Here is a 17752-nt window from a genome sequence, read left to right as displayed (position 1 = left end):
TTGCCCAACTTGAATAATTGCTTAAAAAAAACCTGAATTTGAATCACATAGCACAACTTGAAATAGAATGTATTAGTTTGCAAATGAATTCCAATTAACTTGAAACTGAAAGTAATATTAAATTGAATTTGCTCTGAAAGTGCATTTTATCCTCACTGATGATGCAATTCCGGATATACAGTACTTCCACATTCACTTCTCGCAATCCAAATTTAGTTCTTGCAATTTGGTTTCAGTTCAAAAAACTTGATTCGGTGTTGGCACATCCACTCTTCCCTATGCAGCTCCCCTCTGGACCTTGAGGAGGAGGAGGAGGAGGAGGAGGAAGAGGGAGAGGGCTAGATGCTACCTATAACCCTGCAGACCCCGATACAGCTTTACAGGGTCAACAGACATGTTATGACTTTATCAAATATTCCAAAAAGAGTGAGTGTATTAGTTCCCAGTTTATTCACTGAAACTAATACAGTCTAATTCAATGTGTGAAGCTTTTGTGTAATGTTATTTCAGACTCAGTGGTAGTCCTGTCTAGAACTTCTTCAGTGAGGTGGAGAAGCTGAGCCATCGCCACAGAGGTCTTCCACTTCTATTTTTCTACAATAATTGTCTCAACAAATAAAACTTTTCAAGTGAAAATATAGAACAGGACAGTCCTCACAGTAAGCTGCACATACTTTAGTTACTGAGCAGTTTTTCAAGTACATAAGCATACTGTATTACTTTGTGAGATCACTAATTCCACCTTTAATTAAGTACAGCCAACATACTGAAAACAGTGTTACTAGATGGGAAATGTTTAAGTATCGTACCAGAGGCTTAAAATGATCATATTTTGTAGTCAAATTGGAGGCAAATTACTTTTTAAACACTGCCTACAAATCTGAACATGTCTCAGTGAACTAAAATTGAATTGTGAGTACTGAATTTTTCGATGAGGGTCAAATACAGTTTCATAGCAACTGAATTTAATTTCATAATATTGCATTCGGTTTCAAGTTAATTGGAATTCAATGCCAAACTAATACATTTAATTTCATATTATATTCAGATCCTGTTTTTCAAGGCAATTATTCAATTTGAGAAATTCAAATTCAAATATAAATGTTTCAAATTCAGTTTTCTAGGTGACAGCATACTTCTGCCCATAGAAACCTTTTGTCTGTGTGTGTGTGTGTGTGTGTTTGTGTGTGTGTGTGTGTGTGTGTGTAGGTGAGCAGATTTGACTGGGAGTTCACAACGTCTTTTTAGTCTGGAATTAATCATTGAGGTAGTGGAGCTCAAGTGTCAGATACACAGGCCAAAGAACAGTGATAAAATATTCATCAGCAGATTAGCCAGCAGCAGAATTAGTCTCACAATGGGGTAAAATTGTGTATTTACAATCTCTGTAGGTGTCTTGCTGGGAGAGGTGTATTATCTTACTGACAAATGTTCCTCGCAGCAGCTAACTACTTAATGCAGATCACATTTGGAGGCTGGATGACATTACTCACAGCCTGGCTCCTGCTAGACTTTTGATTTCTCAACATTTTCTGATCTGGAGAAGTTTTACAGCATCTTAACACTTGCGTCATCGAGACTGCGGCAGAGAACATTACCACACACTGGCCTTGTAGAGCCTGTGTATGAGACCACACAAAAGACAGCAGATGTTGAGCATGACTAGACTCGGATGAGGCATATTCACAGTATTGCTGTGGCTTTGATAAGTGTCAGAACAACTGCGATGTGATGTTTTGTGTAGATTGTGGACACTAGACAGCTTCTGTCTATGTCAGGTTAATTGTGTACCCCCTGCTAGGCAACTTTGAGAATGAAACGCTGGTTATTGATGTGCACATTGTAACTGAAGCCATATTCAAAGCACATCCTATTTGTCTATTCTCATGGAAAGGGCTCCTGCTCCACACACAGCTGGAGTCTACACAAAAGAAGAGCACTGCCATAGCAAACATAAGGAAATTCTCTCATTTTTCTTCCTTCTCTCTTTATCTCTCTCTTTCCTGTCTCTGACACTGTCGCTCCAAGGAGAATAACTTGATGACGACTGTGCAAGCCTCGAAACTTCCTCAGACTTTTCTTGAACTGCTGTTGCTCCTGAGAAGTAACAATCCTAATTTTGTGTTGCTGCTCTTTGTTGTGCATGCTCTGTTTTTTAATGAAAGAGCCCAATACATTTTTCACACGTATGGCAGCTTCTGTCTGCTGCCTTTGCCACTTGGGTCTCTACTTAGCGCCTAGCTTTCTCAGGTACAAGTAATTGCTGTTCGGACAAGGACACTTATGGTTTGGGGGGTTTTAGCATACTGTCGTCTGTTACAGGCATGAGATGTAGCTTGTTAAATCTCAGAATGTCTTTTTAATTGTCTCAAAAATCAAATCATCAGAGTGGGTGTTTTGTAAATCAGCGCCCTCCTACATGATTTAATTGTTGGGCTGACCCAGATTTCCTTTTCCTCTTTTCTAGGTAAGGTGTTGAATACTGATTTGCGTCACTACCTCAGTCTGCAGTTCCAGAAGGGCTCCCTGGACCATAAGCTCCAGCAGGTGATCCGGGACAACCTGTACCTGCGCACCATTCCCTGTGAGTAGTTTCTACAGCCTTGGGCAGCTCTGTCCCCCCTCTCTGTTTGAACACTGCTTGTTGACCTGTGACCCTTCCAGATGGAGTCTGGTCTGTTACCTGCAAAGTCCTATTTTTTTCTTGCCTGCCTTTCCTAGAAAAGAAAAAAAATGCTTTAACTCATTTCACACTCAGTGCCCCTGTCCTCAACATCAATTCATTTGATAAATTACATAAAGAGTATGAACATCCAGATAATATGAATTTTAATTTGACTAAGTTGACTGCCTCATCTAGAAATGAACAGAAATTAAATATAACATTCATGAGTATTAATGAGTTTTAATTAGGGTATAATTCTATGAAAATAAGTATCACTGTGTTTTTATTACCTTAGAATGAGCTCTTTATATCTACATAGGGAGCGAGTACACTTCTACAGACGCCGCCATGTTGCACCAATGTTTCTACAGTAGCCCAGAATGGACAAACCAAATACTGGCTCTATACAGGGCATTTTATGAGTTTTGTGACTAATGTATGTTCTCCTACACACTTGGAAGGGTTTTAGCGACCTCACCATCTACTAAATCCTATACACTGCACCTTTAACATTATTAGTAAAAGCACCCAGTTGTATGCTCAATGTAACAGTGATGTCCTAAGAAAACCTGTGTAGACTTTGATATGGAAAGCTAACATAATCTACCATGAGTAAAATATGCTTTAAGACTTCAGGGCTTGTGCAAAAGAAATGATTGGAATTGAGGAGATTGACACACTTTCTCGGTTTTTATGGTTAAATAAGAAGAAAAGGAGTTTCGAGACTGAATATTTGAAGTATTAAATTATGAGAGACATTTATTTGCACTTTTTGATTATAGCCCAACCTTGGTTATCTTATAATTAAAGCTGTGAAAGACTGCTGCTAACTTTAACTTACATTCTTTCTCTACTTTATACAACGGAGCTTTTTTGTTTTTGCTTTAAGAGTCTGCTACACTTCTTCTTTCAGTATGGAAGAGTAAATAACCAGGGCATTTATACCCGAGTGATTTTAAAATGGACAACAAGGCCAACAGGCGTAAATGAAAGAGCAGCTGCAATTTTCTCGGCTGCACAGCTGAGTTAAAAAAAACAAAAAAACAAATTTTTACCATTCATCACTGCTCCAGACAGCATTTAATATCAGTTTTACTCTCAGTTTGCATTTTGAAAGCTCTCATTTCTGACAGTTTGGATGAAAGGAAATGAATCTTAATGGCATATTTTAAACTTTCATTTAACATACAAGTGAAAACGCTAATGATTAGTTAAAGATGGAGATGTTAGAATCAGCAGGGGATTCTAATTTCTCATCTCACTGATTTAATCTGCCCACAGATCTGCTTTAGAGAGAAACGCTACAGTACATGAAACCTCAGTTCTTCTTAGCTATTTAGTTATTTAAAAGTAAAAGTATTAACATCCCATCAGTTGTACTCAATTCCTGCCCATCATCTTAGAGATTATAACTGCTTTACCTAATTTTGAGTGTAGTGAGTCAGCATCAGTGATATAAAAACATGTGCCATGCTTATCCCATGTGAGACATTGCAGTCTGGCTTGAGCAGCTCAGCATATGTCCCCTGTTCTCTCTGCTCATGCAAGTCTGTGCCAGTGGGTTATCATGGCACACTGAGCCGCAGTGACCTCGGCGAAGAGCCTAACTAGCCACTACAGGATGATGCCCGTGCTCATTATAGCAGCCCGAATGGCATCTCAGAGTGAGAGGAGCATGACTTCCCCCTTCCAGTACACACACTGAGGTTTTACTGAGTGTCGCGCTTGCCTTCCACAAAAGATGACAGGAGCTCAAGACAGTGCCGGGGGTCCGAGGCACCACATAATCCATGAAGCTTGGCTGAATCCCAGCCTCCAACCATACCTCTCTCCTTCTCAGGGCATTAATATCTGTCATGGCATGGCAATCAGCTCCACGAGTCTCACTGGAAGATAAAAAAATGAGGAAGGATAGTGGAAATGTAAAAAAAAAAAAAAGAAAAGTACCCCAGGTTCTCAATCCTTGCACTTGCTCTTTTCTGAGAAGATTGAATAGGACTTCTTTTAAGTTTTTAAGCTGCTGAGACAGAATAAAGTTTTGGACTGAATGCAGACTTAAATTAAAAGAAAGTTTAAAAACTTGTACATCAGATATTGTTTCATAAATGTAAACCTCAGGTAATAAATGGAGGTGCCACCCACTTGATACAGATTTTTTTTCCTTTCTTCACATTGCCTCAAACCTCATGTTTTTGTTAACTTACATAAACTTTATCATTTCATACGACAGCTTCATACCAGACATCACTCACAGTGTGATAAAATCTTCAAAATTGTTGAATACAATTTTCTGAACTATAGTGTCATGTTTGAGTCATAATCATTATTGATTCTGAATGTGGCTGAATACATGAGTAAGATTGTGTAGTAATGAATGTTAGTGTAGAAACATTCACCATGTTATGACAGCAATGGCTCACATCCATTGAATGTGAACAGCAACATGGAAGTGCTCCGATTCTGTGATTTAGCCTTTTAACTTCCTGTCTACACTGAGTTGGAAACATTTGCCAATACAACACTCAGAGCCCACAGTGAAGACTCAATTGATGGATATGGATGGATTACAAAATAATCTGCAGTTTAAACAATAATGAAAATAATCTTTAATTGCAGCCTTTCATATTACATAGTTTGGGTAAAGTTTTGTGTTTTCATTAATGTCTATAAAGGAGCTTCTAGACCAAAAATCAAATCTGTTCTATTCAGTTTTATTGTTTTTTGTCTTTGTTCCTTTTTTTGTCTGCTGTTCTGCTGTAATTAGCATCTGGCATCCTCATTGGTAAACACTTGTCACTTAGCTTCTCGTGCCCAACAGAGTGGGTGTTCAACCTGCCTGGAGCCAAACACACACAATATGGTTCACACCTCACACTTGAGAGCTCGATTTTATTGTTAGACCAGATCAACCCCAGCAGACCCAGTTACTGTGTGTACTTTTTTGTTTTTCATTTTCTTTGGTTTTATGCTGTCATACTGTATTGTTTTCACGCGGCTGTTTCATCTCTTCAAAGAGAAGCTTGCGAGGACACATACCCGAGATAGAAGTTAAAACAGTGTTTTCCCAGAGAGAATTGGCAGCAAAATTACCCTTGTCTTTTCTTCAAAGCTCCTTATCCCAGCGCTTCTTCTCAGATAACAGATTTTTAGATTCAACTCTCTTACCAGTCTCTCTCCACTGTCTGTGCATGGCTGGGGTGTAATCATATTTTATACCTCACAGCTACTCAGGTGTGAAGACTGACGACATTTTGCTTTGTGAATCTACTGTCAAACACAATAGCCTTTGTTTTCATCTTTTACCCTTTTCAACTGTTCTCTATCAACTCTTCTATCACCTCTTGCAGTCATGTTGCAGCAGCACTCGAGACATCAGATGATAAAATTACAATTGCAAAGATAGACGACGGTGTGGTGAGAATTACAACTGCCAGGGTGGGAAAACTGATCGAAATTCTTAGGCGTATAATTAGATGCAAAACCCACACACATAAAAATCAGGCATGTGCATGAGATTCGAGCGCACCGGACAATATTCACGAGTGGAAAAGCATCCTCACAAGAGAACATTTCTGCTCTGTGTGCATAAACGTGGTCCCACGAGCACAGGGCTGTGATGAATGCAACCTTCCCTATGCTCTCACTCTCGCTTACTCGTCAAGTTGACTTCTGAGACTTTGGAGGCGGTTATAGAATAGACCATCTGCTCCTTTTGATTGGTCACTTTTAATACTGACCATGACCTTTGATTGACTGTTTGGTTTGATCACCGACGCAGTCGAAGACAGGCAGTTGCCTCAGAGAACAAAGGGAAACATAAATAATGATATTTACCAGCTGGCACTCTGTTTTTTACCACTTACATTTTTGAAAGAGTGTGAGAACTTATAGCAAAAGTCACGCTGTTTAAACACATTTTCAACTTTTATTTTGCTTATGAAAACTGAAAAAAGGATGATTTCATTGATTTTTTCCCCCATCCAGACCACGTTAGACCAGGTCCAAATGAAAAACCACGATACATAGACCTGTCAAATCTTGACTAGATTACCAAGGAGACTGTCTATTCCTTACCCGCCTCCAAAGTCTGAAAAGTCATTTTGTCGACTAACTGAGTGTTGAGCAGTTGGGAGAGTGAGTGTAGGGTGGGTCCAAGCTCAGGGGATTGCATTTGTGCACACAGAGCTGAAATGCTCTTTTTTTTTTTTTTTTGCGAGGATGCTTTTTGGCTCGCTCATACTCCTCTGTGCGCTTGTATCAAGTGCACACGCTTTGTTTTTAATGGGCGCCGGTGTTGAAACTAATTAAATGACTTAACCTTGTCTCAGAATCTTCAGTTAAGGTAGCTGAATAAACACAAAAAACACATTTCTCTATTTCTCCTCTCAAAACGAAAGCTCATATTTCCTCCATTTGTGGCTTCGCTGCTCTCTGATTGCACTCTCTGACAGAATAAAAGATTGTCTTTGCAACAGACTAAGCTGTTTCAGATGTGGTGGCTCACACTGCAGTCAGGATGGATGTTGACACAGAAAGAAAAATGAAGAATGGGGATAGGCTCCTATTAAACTCTGAGTTAAAATCCCTTGTGCTTGCAGTGCAGCCAGATAGCAGAGCCAGTTCAGCTGGAGTGGTGTAAGAGCCCTGATTATATCAAAGATGATGGTGAGCAGAGTCGGCATGTTTGGGAGCGTAAAATCATTTTCATAACAATATGTTTTCAGTGTCTTACACATGAGAGCACCATGAAGGCAAAACATGACACTGTTTTAACCAGTCGCAGCAGTTGTGGCTCATTATCATTCAACCGCTGTGAAGGAAATGGATAGTAATTGTAGAGGTTCAGTTTTGGATTCCTTGAAGTCATTTTGCAAATGTTGTGTCAAGACAGATATAAAGTGACTGGCCTTGACCATCACCACTGGCAAAGAGGAGACACTATAAAACATGTCACAATTTTCTACTTTGTGACTTTGGAGAGTTTAGCTTCGGTTTATGAATGTGAACAACTCTTTCTGAAAGCTGGAAACAAGCAGTGAGGTCATAATCTGTAATGTTAGTGATCTTATTGGACTTAAGAAGAGTTGTTGTAAGGACACTGTAACGGTACTGTGTCCACAAAAAATGATGAGATAATTCTGTGTTCTCATATTCATTGTTTTGTTTTGTTTTTTTGCAAGTAGGAATAAATCAGAAAAGGTGTGGTGTATAAAACATATTTTAGCTGAGAAGCATTTAGAGTGAAATGTTAAAAAGCTATTGAAAAAAATGCCATTCACCACATCTTAAAGCGATGCCTGTAATATGATTGTTTTGACTAATCGACTATATTCCATTGTTATGCCTTGGAAACCAACCTATGTGTGGGATTCTGTGTTTAATACACAGCTGATATCAAAGTAGTGCAATTATTGAATTAATATGAAGCAGGTCAACACTGAAGTTAGATGTCATCCATTCTTGGTACTTGGTGCACACCAAACTTCTTCTCCAATTCTCATTTATTGTATAAATATTGTATTTAATGACATCCTTAAGGGAAAAAAATGGTGCTATTATACACAGAAGGTTAAAGTTGAAGTGTGCAATTAAAATCCTGTTCATTATTATTATCATCACTTATACTTCCTCTGTATTCTGACAGCTGTGTTGCTGTGTGAAGGATATTTTTTCCCCTGTTTCATTATCGAATAATGAATTCATCGCTTTGTGGTCCCAGCGCTTATGAGTATTCATGATGTAGACACAGATTCTCCCCTGAGCGCAGTATTTGGGCTTGAATCATATCCCTATGAGCATGTTAAATACAGTGTCAGTTCCAGCTCTCTCTCTTCCCCCCCTGTCAGTGAATAGTACATTCCACTTGTTTGGATGTTCCCACTGTCTTTAACTGTGTCATTGTTGGCAGGTACCACTCGGCAGCCCAGAGAGGGGGAAGTTCCTGGAGTGGACTACAATTTCATCAGTGTTGGGGAGTTTCGTGAACTGGAAGAAAGTGGACTGCTGCTGGAGAGTGGCACCTACGATGGTATGTCTTAAACACAACACAAACTACATCTATAGAAGGGCATATACGGAAAATAATGACTTGTGTACCCAGGGTTGGGTTTTTGAGTCCTGACCAAAATACAGTATGTATAGTCAGAGGTGTTGATTCGATTAGATAATAGTCTTTCACAGTATTTGGAGAAGCAAAGTCCTTGTGCTGCTTTGTAGTGTTATCGTACCGTGAGGTTGCCAGGCCACCATTGGAGACACCCTAAAATCACAAACTGAAAAATAGTCATATACACATAAAGCCATATCTCCAGTTTTAACCAACCAAAATATAGTGTTAATTAGTGAACTTCAGTGATGCCGGTTTGCAAATTGTATTATATTTGGACAGAGCCTGGCTGGTTGTTGTTCCAGTCTTTATGCTAAGCTAAGCAAACCATCTCCAGATAATAGCTGTCATATATATTACTGAGAGATACGAGGGTGATATCGATCTTCTCATACAACTCAAAATGAGTATTCAGAAATGGTGAATGCAGAGATGTGTTGCACATTTCTGCTATTGCTTTGAAAAATAATTGTTTTGGTATTGGTAGAGAAAGTCTTGTTTACACAACTTTTTAAGCTTCAGTTTGTGTATTTTTTGTATTTTTTCACTATGTTTAATATATATAGATAAGGTAGTGTAGAATAAAGTTGACTCAGGAAGACTACAAGAGAAAAACTACTACCTAAAAAAAGAGTGAATGGAGAAGCGCAGTATTAAGTTATAACTACAGTACATCGCCCCAGTCCACCTTGGTGACACAGCTGCAGCTGAGGATGAATCCCCCCCCCCCCCCCCCCATGATGCTCATGTTATTAGTTCTCTTGTGAATTTGCTGAGCTGTGCACCCTTAGGTCATCAGGTGAAGTCAACACATTGCCCATGTCATCAACCTGTCACAATAAATGTGAAGGAACTAAAATTAAAGATCCCCAAGTGCCATCCTCATTTTGTTGGATATGTGTTGTCTTTGTAAGAGCTTGCTTGTTCGACCCTCTGTCCCAGATCCTGCCCCGGGAGACTGGCCCTTCAACCCTGAGCCTATGAACCAGTCAACAGGATGAATAATGAATCTGCAATGCCCGTCCCTGAATACTGTACCATACAGCATATTTAAGGCACAGATTCAGAAGGCCCCAACAGTTAATTATTAATGTCTGGACTTTAGTCCTCTGAGTCCCCACAGATAAACGTTTAGATAAACTTCTCACATACAAACAAAGTCTATAGCTCTGTTACTGGTTGTTAGCAGCCTTTATACTACTGTGAAATAAGCATAAACACTTTGCATAGGAGAAACACTTTTAAACCTGTACTTACTTGTACTAATGCATTTTAATGGAGGGATGCAAGTCCTAGCATTCAGGTAATATGAGAAAGCACTGTGAGGTGGCTTTTAAGAAGACTTCATTTTCCATCCTTCCCTCTGGTCAGAGATACAGGTTTAGGTGGAACAAACTTTAATTGAAATATACCTTAAACTAGGTCTTGGTACCCGATACTTTCCTCTTCTCCCTAATCTTATTTGTTGCAGTTTTATTTTGTGTTGTGGTTATTGGAAGTTTTCTGTTATTTTATTGTGTTTTTATTGTTTCTTTTCTTGATTTCCTGTTGTTGGATAAAATCTGAACTGAACTTTCATTGCACTCATTGCTACGTTCACATTACAGGCCTTAATGCTCAATCCCTATTTTTTCATCAGTTCTGATCTTTTTGTGTCGATGGTTCACATTCATGTTTTTAAGTGAGAAGTGTCCAGCTCCCATATCAATACCACCAAAGGTCCTGAACTGCCACGCATGTGCAGATTTAACTGAAATGTGAGCCACATGTGCACTGGAATAACAAAATAACATCTGTCCGACAAACAGTTCAGCAAATTTGCAACATTCAAGCTGTGACTTCTAACATGAGATCATTTCCTACTGTATTAGTTTTGACATCTAACCAAAACAAACACCATACTTGCAACCCATGAATGAACATGCGAGAGAACTGTGTGACTCAAATTTATCTGAAATTCGCAAGTGACAATAATTAGTGAAATAGGGCACTTGTGTGTTAGCAGTACTTACATATCTCTCTTTTGTAAAACACGCCCCAGGATGACATGGCTGTGCTACCGTGTAGTTACAATAAGTTCGGCTTGAATAGAAGCTTCTCCATAAATGACAAATTTGAAACGTCCTTGGCTCTGCATTGACCCCCGTTGCTGTTGTTGCACTCCTCCGTGTTTATTTTTACCAGGCAGTGAGGTGCCGACACTGAATGAAGACGACAGGCAAAATGCACATGCGTAGGAAAGTGAGAAAAAAACCCATGCACATGAACTCTAATCTGACTGTTCTGAGTGGTCGCTTAGCTAGAGATAGGGTATGAATCAAATCTAGGACCACATATGCAAGTGGCCCAGATCTGATATTAAAAAAAATCTGATTTGGTCTCTTCACGCTTCTGTGACAAAATCACATCTGCGTCACTCGGAGGCAAAAATCAGATTTGGGCCATTTCAGTTTATAATGTGAATCTAGCTTCAGTCACTCTCTCTTTCTCTCTCTTCTCTCCCTCTGGTGACATGCCTAGCTTCTTAAGTGCATGTTATATTTCTCAGTCTGAACAAGGCCTTACTGTATCTGTGTGTGATTGAATGGAAACATTGACCTGGACAGTCGGTTTCAACACAGTGACTAATCCTTCAGACCTGTGAACAACGGGGGCTTGATGTAGTGACGGTTAATCTGTAACCAAGAACGACAGTCACTCCCACAAGCAGCCTCTGCAAGAGCCAATATCTGAGACAATGAACGTTTCATAGATTGGTTGTCGTATCGCTCAACAATAATATATTTCAGAAGACCGATATTATGAGAATGATTAACCAAGCATAAAAGAGGAAAATTGTGTGTTTATGAGATCACTCCTCAGCATTAATCCATTACATTTTCAGATTCCAGCAGTCTTGCTCTCTGCATTCTAAGCAGGTTTTAGCCGCAATGTTGGCTCATATGTTGGTGAAGTAGATGGGGGAAGTTTAAACTGCACAAAAAAACAAATAAATTAGTTTGCCAATTTGTTTTACAGAATGATGAAAGTGTCGGGGCGTTGGGAATACTTGTTACCTTGGCTGTGCTGAAACTCTAAAGGATTAGATTTGTGTGTATCCAATTTTCTACCATGACTGTTCACAGTACAGAAAAACCAGTAGTATGAATCATTCATGATGGAGACCGGTAGACAGAATTCAAGGAAAAATAGTGACTGTTGAAACTCAAAGTCAGCTATAGTAAGACAAGTACATTATTGACATAAAGATTTCAGCTGAAAATGCAGCATTGTGTTAACCTCCAAATCCCACAGAATCTTGTTATATCACACCTTGTTTTTTCTTTTGGTCTAATACGATGTGGATACAAATCAGATTCAACAAACTTTTTACTGCGATGCTTGTAGTATTCAAATCCAATTAGGCTTGATACCAACGCTAACCCATACATGTTTGCATATGAAAAAAACTGCCATGGGATACATTACGTTGATTACAAGTTGGAGGTTAAATGTCCATTTATCCATCCATCCATTTCCTGCCACTTATCGGAAGTGGTGCTATCAGACTAAGTAAGAAACGCCAGACATCCTTCACCCCAGCAGAGCCCTCCAGCTCCTCCTGGGGGATCCCACGACATTCCCAGGCCAGAAGAGATATGTTTTCTCTCCAGCATGTTCTTGGTCTTCCCCCGGGGGTTTCTTACCAGTTGGTTATGCCTGGAACACGTCCAAAAGGGAAGCTCTACTCTGAACCCCCCCGGATGTCCAAGCTCCTTACTCTATCTCTCAGGCTGAGCTCAGACACCCTCCAGAGGAAACTCATTTTGGCTGCCGACATGACCATTGAAATCCCCCAGGAGAACTATGGACTTTCCAGGCATATGCAGATTCTTTACTCCCAACAACACGTAGCGGCAAGGAGGTGACCTGCTCATTCTGCAGAAAGAACTCCAATACTGCGGCGCTCAGATGGAGATTCGTGGGTATCCCTATACCCACCCAGCACCTCTCTCCTTGGGCAACTCCAGAACAGAGGAGAGTCCAGAGGGGTGACGTTCCATGTCCCTAGCACTAGTTTACAATGCCTGGGATCAGCATCCATGTCAGGCTTTAGGTGCTCAGTGCAAAAGTGCCCTACTACAAGGATGCAGTGTAAATATTAAAGTCTAGCATGGGACACAATGGGAAGAAAGACTAGGGAGAAAAAAAGGAAAAGTACATGACATGATTTATAGGAGAGCAGCTGTAGTTGTAATACTGCCAGGGGACAGTTTGATAGGGTAAGAAGATGATAAAAATCCCCTTTGTACAAAACACAGAATTCATTTCTGGAAAAGAAATTACCATTTACCAACCCCTTGTTTTGCTGGACCACATTGCCTACAACCATTTTATAATAGGGTATTTTTTGGTATTATAGGCTTTGTGAAGTTCTGAGGCAAAGCTTGCATAGCTGTGGATTAGATAGAAACAGGGCAGCGGGCCAGAAGTCACAGAGGAGGGAGGCTGCAAAGGTGCTGCGCTAGCAACAGTTGCCCACTTCTTGGAAATGGCAAAGCAGAGCCTGAAAGATTATTAAGAAGTACCTTGGCTCTAAAGACTGCCGATAACAGCTGTTGGATTAGTGTTGTTATTGCACATAAGAGCAAAAAAAACCCCAAAAAACTAAAAGATAAAGAAAAAAAGCTTGAACAGACAGTGGAAGAACACAAGATAAACAGGGAGGTATCAGGAGCAGCTCAGTAAGGAAAGTGATGATGGAAGTAAAGATAGTAAAGGTTTGTAATTTAGGTGAACATATAGTAGAGGGGAAGTTTATTTGTGAGGGGCGGGTCATCTAACAGTGGATTGTGAAGCTGTCCACACACAGAAGGCACAGGGAGCAGAGGAATGTAAGGTTGACAAGGTTGGCTTGTGAAGTGTGGGCATCCATGCCAAGCAGCACCCGAGCTCTGTGCCAAGTCCGGAGCACAAGATGGGCTTCACCCGCCTGCGGCACTGGCAGTCACTGATGAGGCCTGGGCAGACTTGGCACTTCCCAAGAGAGTGGAAGCCCATCCTCAATGATTAATGAGGGTCTGTGACTGTAGCTGGCAGGTTGAAAGAGGCAGTTGGGGGGGATAAACGCAGAGTGAGGTAGGGTTAGGAAGAGCTCTGGGAGGGAGATGGTAAAAGGCTGAGCCAGAGAAAAAAACCCCGAGAGGTTTTCCCAAACTTGCACAACCTAAAGGATGTCTCTAATTTCCATTTGTGTTTGAAAACATTGCCACAAAGCAATTTGCTAGCATCTCATGTTGCTAAATGACCATGACTGACTGCATGCATCTTTGCTCTCTTGAAAGCTTATAGAGATACAGATATAAAAGAAGTTATGTCTAACTGTAGATATATAACACTAGTCACAGTTTCACTCACATTTTATTCAGATTCTCACGAGTTGGATGAGATATGCTGGCAGCTGCTGACTAAAACAGATGGCATAACATCTACACACACACACACACATGCACACACACACACACACACACACACACAAACATACACGTACACACACACTTTATATATACATTCTTTCTCACCCATTAACACACATGGCCTTAGTGGTGCAGTTTTCAGCTCCCTCTTACGATAAGCAAGTTTTTTTTTTTTAAAGAATAAGGTTTCCCCTGACACAAATCTATTTCTTACTAGCAGAAAGCGCAACTGCGTATGTGTAACATGAGTGAATGACTGTGTAATTCGCTGACCGTGCCAAGCAAATGTTGGCCCAGGCTGTTCAAATGAAAATGGCTTTGCTTTATACTGTCCTCCCACCACTCTCAGAAAGCTGCAAAAAGAGCTTTGATCTAATAACACTGTTAAAAATGGTTAGAATAAACCAGCCCCTGATGCATATTTTCTCTGCTGTTTTCACCTTTATCTTAATGGGTACTTGTCACTTTGCCACAGAGTGACAAACGGGATGTTGGACTGAAATTAAACAAGCTGCTGATGACCAAAGATGTTGAATTTTGCAGTGTGATGTTATAAAATCCACTGTCCCTTTCTGTATTAAATACAAACCTTGCCTCTAATAGGTTGAACATTGCAAACAAATGGAGATGTACTGTTTGCAATTTGTGAGATTAATTATTCCTTTTTCACTTTATTTCCTGCCTGTTGTTACAAATAGAACAAAACAGCATGTTGATTTGCCAATTCGGTGCCCATATACACAGGTGTCTATTTTTGTCACACACACACACACAGTCATGGGAAGCTATTTGCAGGTGGCTCCAGGCTGTTTCCCCTTTTTTTTCTCAAGAATGAAGAGCTCATTAATCTAAGGCTGTAATTAAGGTGGATGAGGTGGTCCCTCTGACATCACCAGGGTTGCCAAAGGGTGACCAGACATGCTATTCGAATCATGACTGATTTTCCAGTATTTGTCCTGGCATGGGGGCACAGGGAACGTCTTTGTCCTGATAATGAGATATTGGACATTTAATGAGGCAGAAATATTTATCAGGATCATGGACAGGTTAGATCAGTGTTTTCTCTCTCCCTCTCGCTCTCATGAAGAGATGATTGCATCAATTGTGAGAGAAAGTAAAGCAGCAGCATTCATGTTACTAGATGAGATATTATAATGGTCATTAGGCAGCTATAACTGTAGTAAATGTGGACAGTCAGCTGTGGAAATGTGCTAATAATGCAAACTATGTCTAGATTGTGCGTTTTTATTTACCTGTATGAGTGTCTGTTTTATTTTCAAATAGCGGTAGCGGTACCAGTCTAGGGTTAAATTATATGGCTGTCAATTTTCAATTTTTTTCTCTTTGTCAAACCTCATGTGCAGAGCCAAACCAACAATGAAATGCTCCTACTTCCAAGTATTGTTTGTATATTAGAGGACTTCACTGTTTCACTCAGTTGATGGAATCAAGACGCAACTCAGGACAGAGGTCGAACTGGATCCAAATTCTACTCCCAACATGTTGGCTCTTCAGTGTGTCTCAAAAACCTAATATATCTATCCATTGTTGTCCAAAAATGAATAAAAACATGTTCCTTCGCCCTGTAGATTATGGTAACGGTTGCTTGTTTAGAAACAAACAAAACCCCTCAACACACAGCAATCCGGTTTTTTAGTCTCTGGACAGTAGTTATGTGTAATTCACATTCTGCTCTCTGTTCCCTTCTGTTCTCTAGCTTGTGCTACATTCCCCAACCTCTTGACTTTGTTCGATATAATGATGGAGGTGAAGGAACATGTCACCCGGTCGGTGCAGCAGTGTGTGTTTTTATTCATTTTTGGACAACAACAGAGTTCTATGGCACAGACGAATAACATTTATTAGGTTTTGGATATTCACACTATACTTATTATTAGGACCAATTTATTGGTGGTTTGGCTCAGCACATGAAATTTGTTAACAATAGGAAATATATAGAAAATGACATGCTATATCCTGTGTGCCAGTCAGACATGTCCCCAGTTCCCTTCCTGCCAAAGACCCTCATTGTATAATTTCCCATTTCCCTCATCTCCTGTCATCTCTCTATTATCAGCTATCTAATAAATAAAGCATAAAATGACCCAAAAACAATTTAAAAAGCAGCTTTAGACTCAAGTAAGAGCCTATAATATAATGCAGTGTGTGTCTCAACATGTTATCTTGGTGAATTTCATCATATGTGATCCTAGTGACACATGATGCTTCAGTCAGTCTCCACAATTACTTTTTCAACACTCTTTTCTCATGTAGCCGAATTCATTACCACACTATCTGTTAGAAGATATAACAAGTAAATACAGCATCTGTGTTACTGTTTATTATTTCACAATTTTAATTTTGTATATATTCCTTCTTTGGTTATTCACTCATATTATTTATTATTTATCTACTAGAATTACAAATGTTCACCTGCTTGATCTAGTCCATTGTTGTTGCCCATGTTCTGGCTGTTTTTAATAATTCAATCTAATTGTTATTAATACAGCTAGTTAAAATCTTTGATATGATAAAACATGATATACAATATTGTCACATCAAAAGAAAGACAGTGGACTTTTTTTGTCGCGATCGAATATTAATAGTATTAACAATTCCCATCCTATTAAATGGAACTGTGGATAATTGTTGATTGCTATGTATATTACAATGATTATACATTGTGCTAAATAAACTAAAAGAGCTGTCAGTAGATGCCCCGGGATCAGTCCCATAATATGAATACTAAATTAAACTATTTATTTAAAATAACTTGAAGCAATACTAAATGAAGCCACTTGAGATTCAAACACACGGCCCGTTTAATGAACTTCTCAAAGAGACCCGACTCTTCAAAGAGACATTGCACTCATTCTTTATGTAAAGTAAAGGACACCCAGCCTCCAGTCTTTCATGTTCTCTTTTTTTTTTTTAGTTTTAGCTCTAAATTGTCACCAAGTACTGCTTTTCATAGTGTTGCTCGTTGCTCATTTGTGGAGTATAATTACAACGCAATCCATCTCATTGTCCTTTCCTTATTGTGGCCACTTTCTCCCAGCTTTTGCTAATGGGTACTTACGGAGCCGACATGCACCTTTTGTGTGAGCCTCATAAACTGAGGAGTGCACCGAGGGAAAATTAACACTTCCAATTTAACAGCCCATATTTGCATTCTGTCATTAAGCTCCCCATTAATTACAAACCTAGTAAAGGATTTAATGGTTTTCAATAAGATACAGATTCTAATACTTCATAAATTAAAACGTGATTCGGTGTAATTACCTTGATCAATTAGGATGTATTGTTTAACATCACACTCTAACACAATGTGCTTTTTAGTAAATTCATAAATATAGCTGTTAGCTGCGGAATATGAACAAGGCTTGATTTCTGTTTTGCTGTCATTTTAACTTTGTTTTTGTTTTTGTTTGTTTTTTCATGTGAGGCAAACCAGCCAGTGTCATGTGTCATTTGTCTTATAAACAATTTTGATAAGACTGCCTTCAATTTGTATATGAGATACGA

At 39.4% G+C, this 17752-nt stretch overlaps 1 protein-coding gene across 2 annotated transcripts in view; it reads left to right on the top strand.

Moving 5' to 3' along the window:
• Positions 1-17752, top strand: part of magi3a (membrane associated guanylate kinase, WW and PDZ domain containing 3a) — a 123192-nt gene that overhangs the window by 78008 nt on the left and 27432 nt on the right. The window contains exons 2-3 of one of the 2 annotated variants that reach the window (XM_062427956.1): positions 2468-2584; positions 8574-8693. In XM_062427956.1, the coding sequence (XP_062283940.1) occupies positions 2468-2584; positions 8574-8693 (237 nt within the window). The remainder of the gene's footprint in view (positions 1-2467; positions 2585-8573; positions 8694-17752) is intronic. The other variant, XM_062427958.1, reaches the window with a different exon arrangement.

The sequence above is a fragment of the Scomber scombrus genome, chromosome 10, assembly GCF_963691925.1.
Source record: "Scomber scombrus chromosome 10, fScoSco1.1, whole genome shotgun sequence".
NCBI lineage: Eukaryota > Metazoa > Chordata > Actinopteri > Scombriformes > Scombridae > Scomber > Scomber scombrus.
The sequence above is the reverse complement of the archived record's forward strand: the minus strand, read 5'-3'. Positions and strand labels throughout refer to the sequence as shown.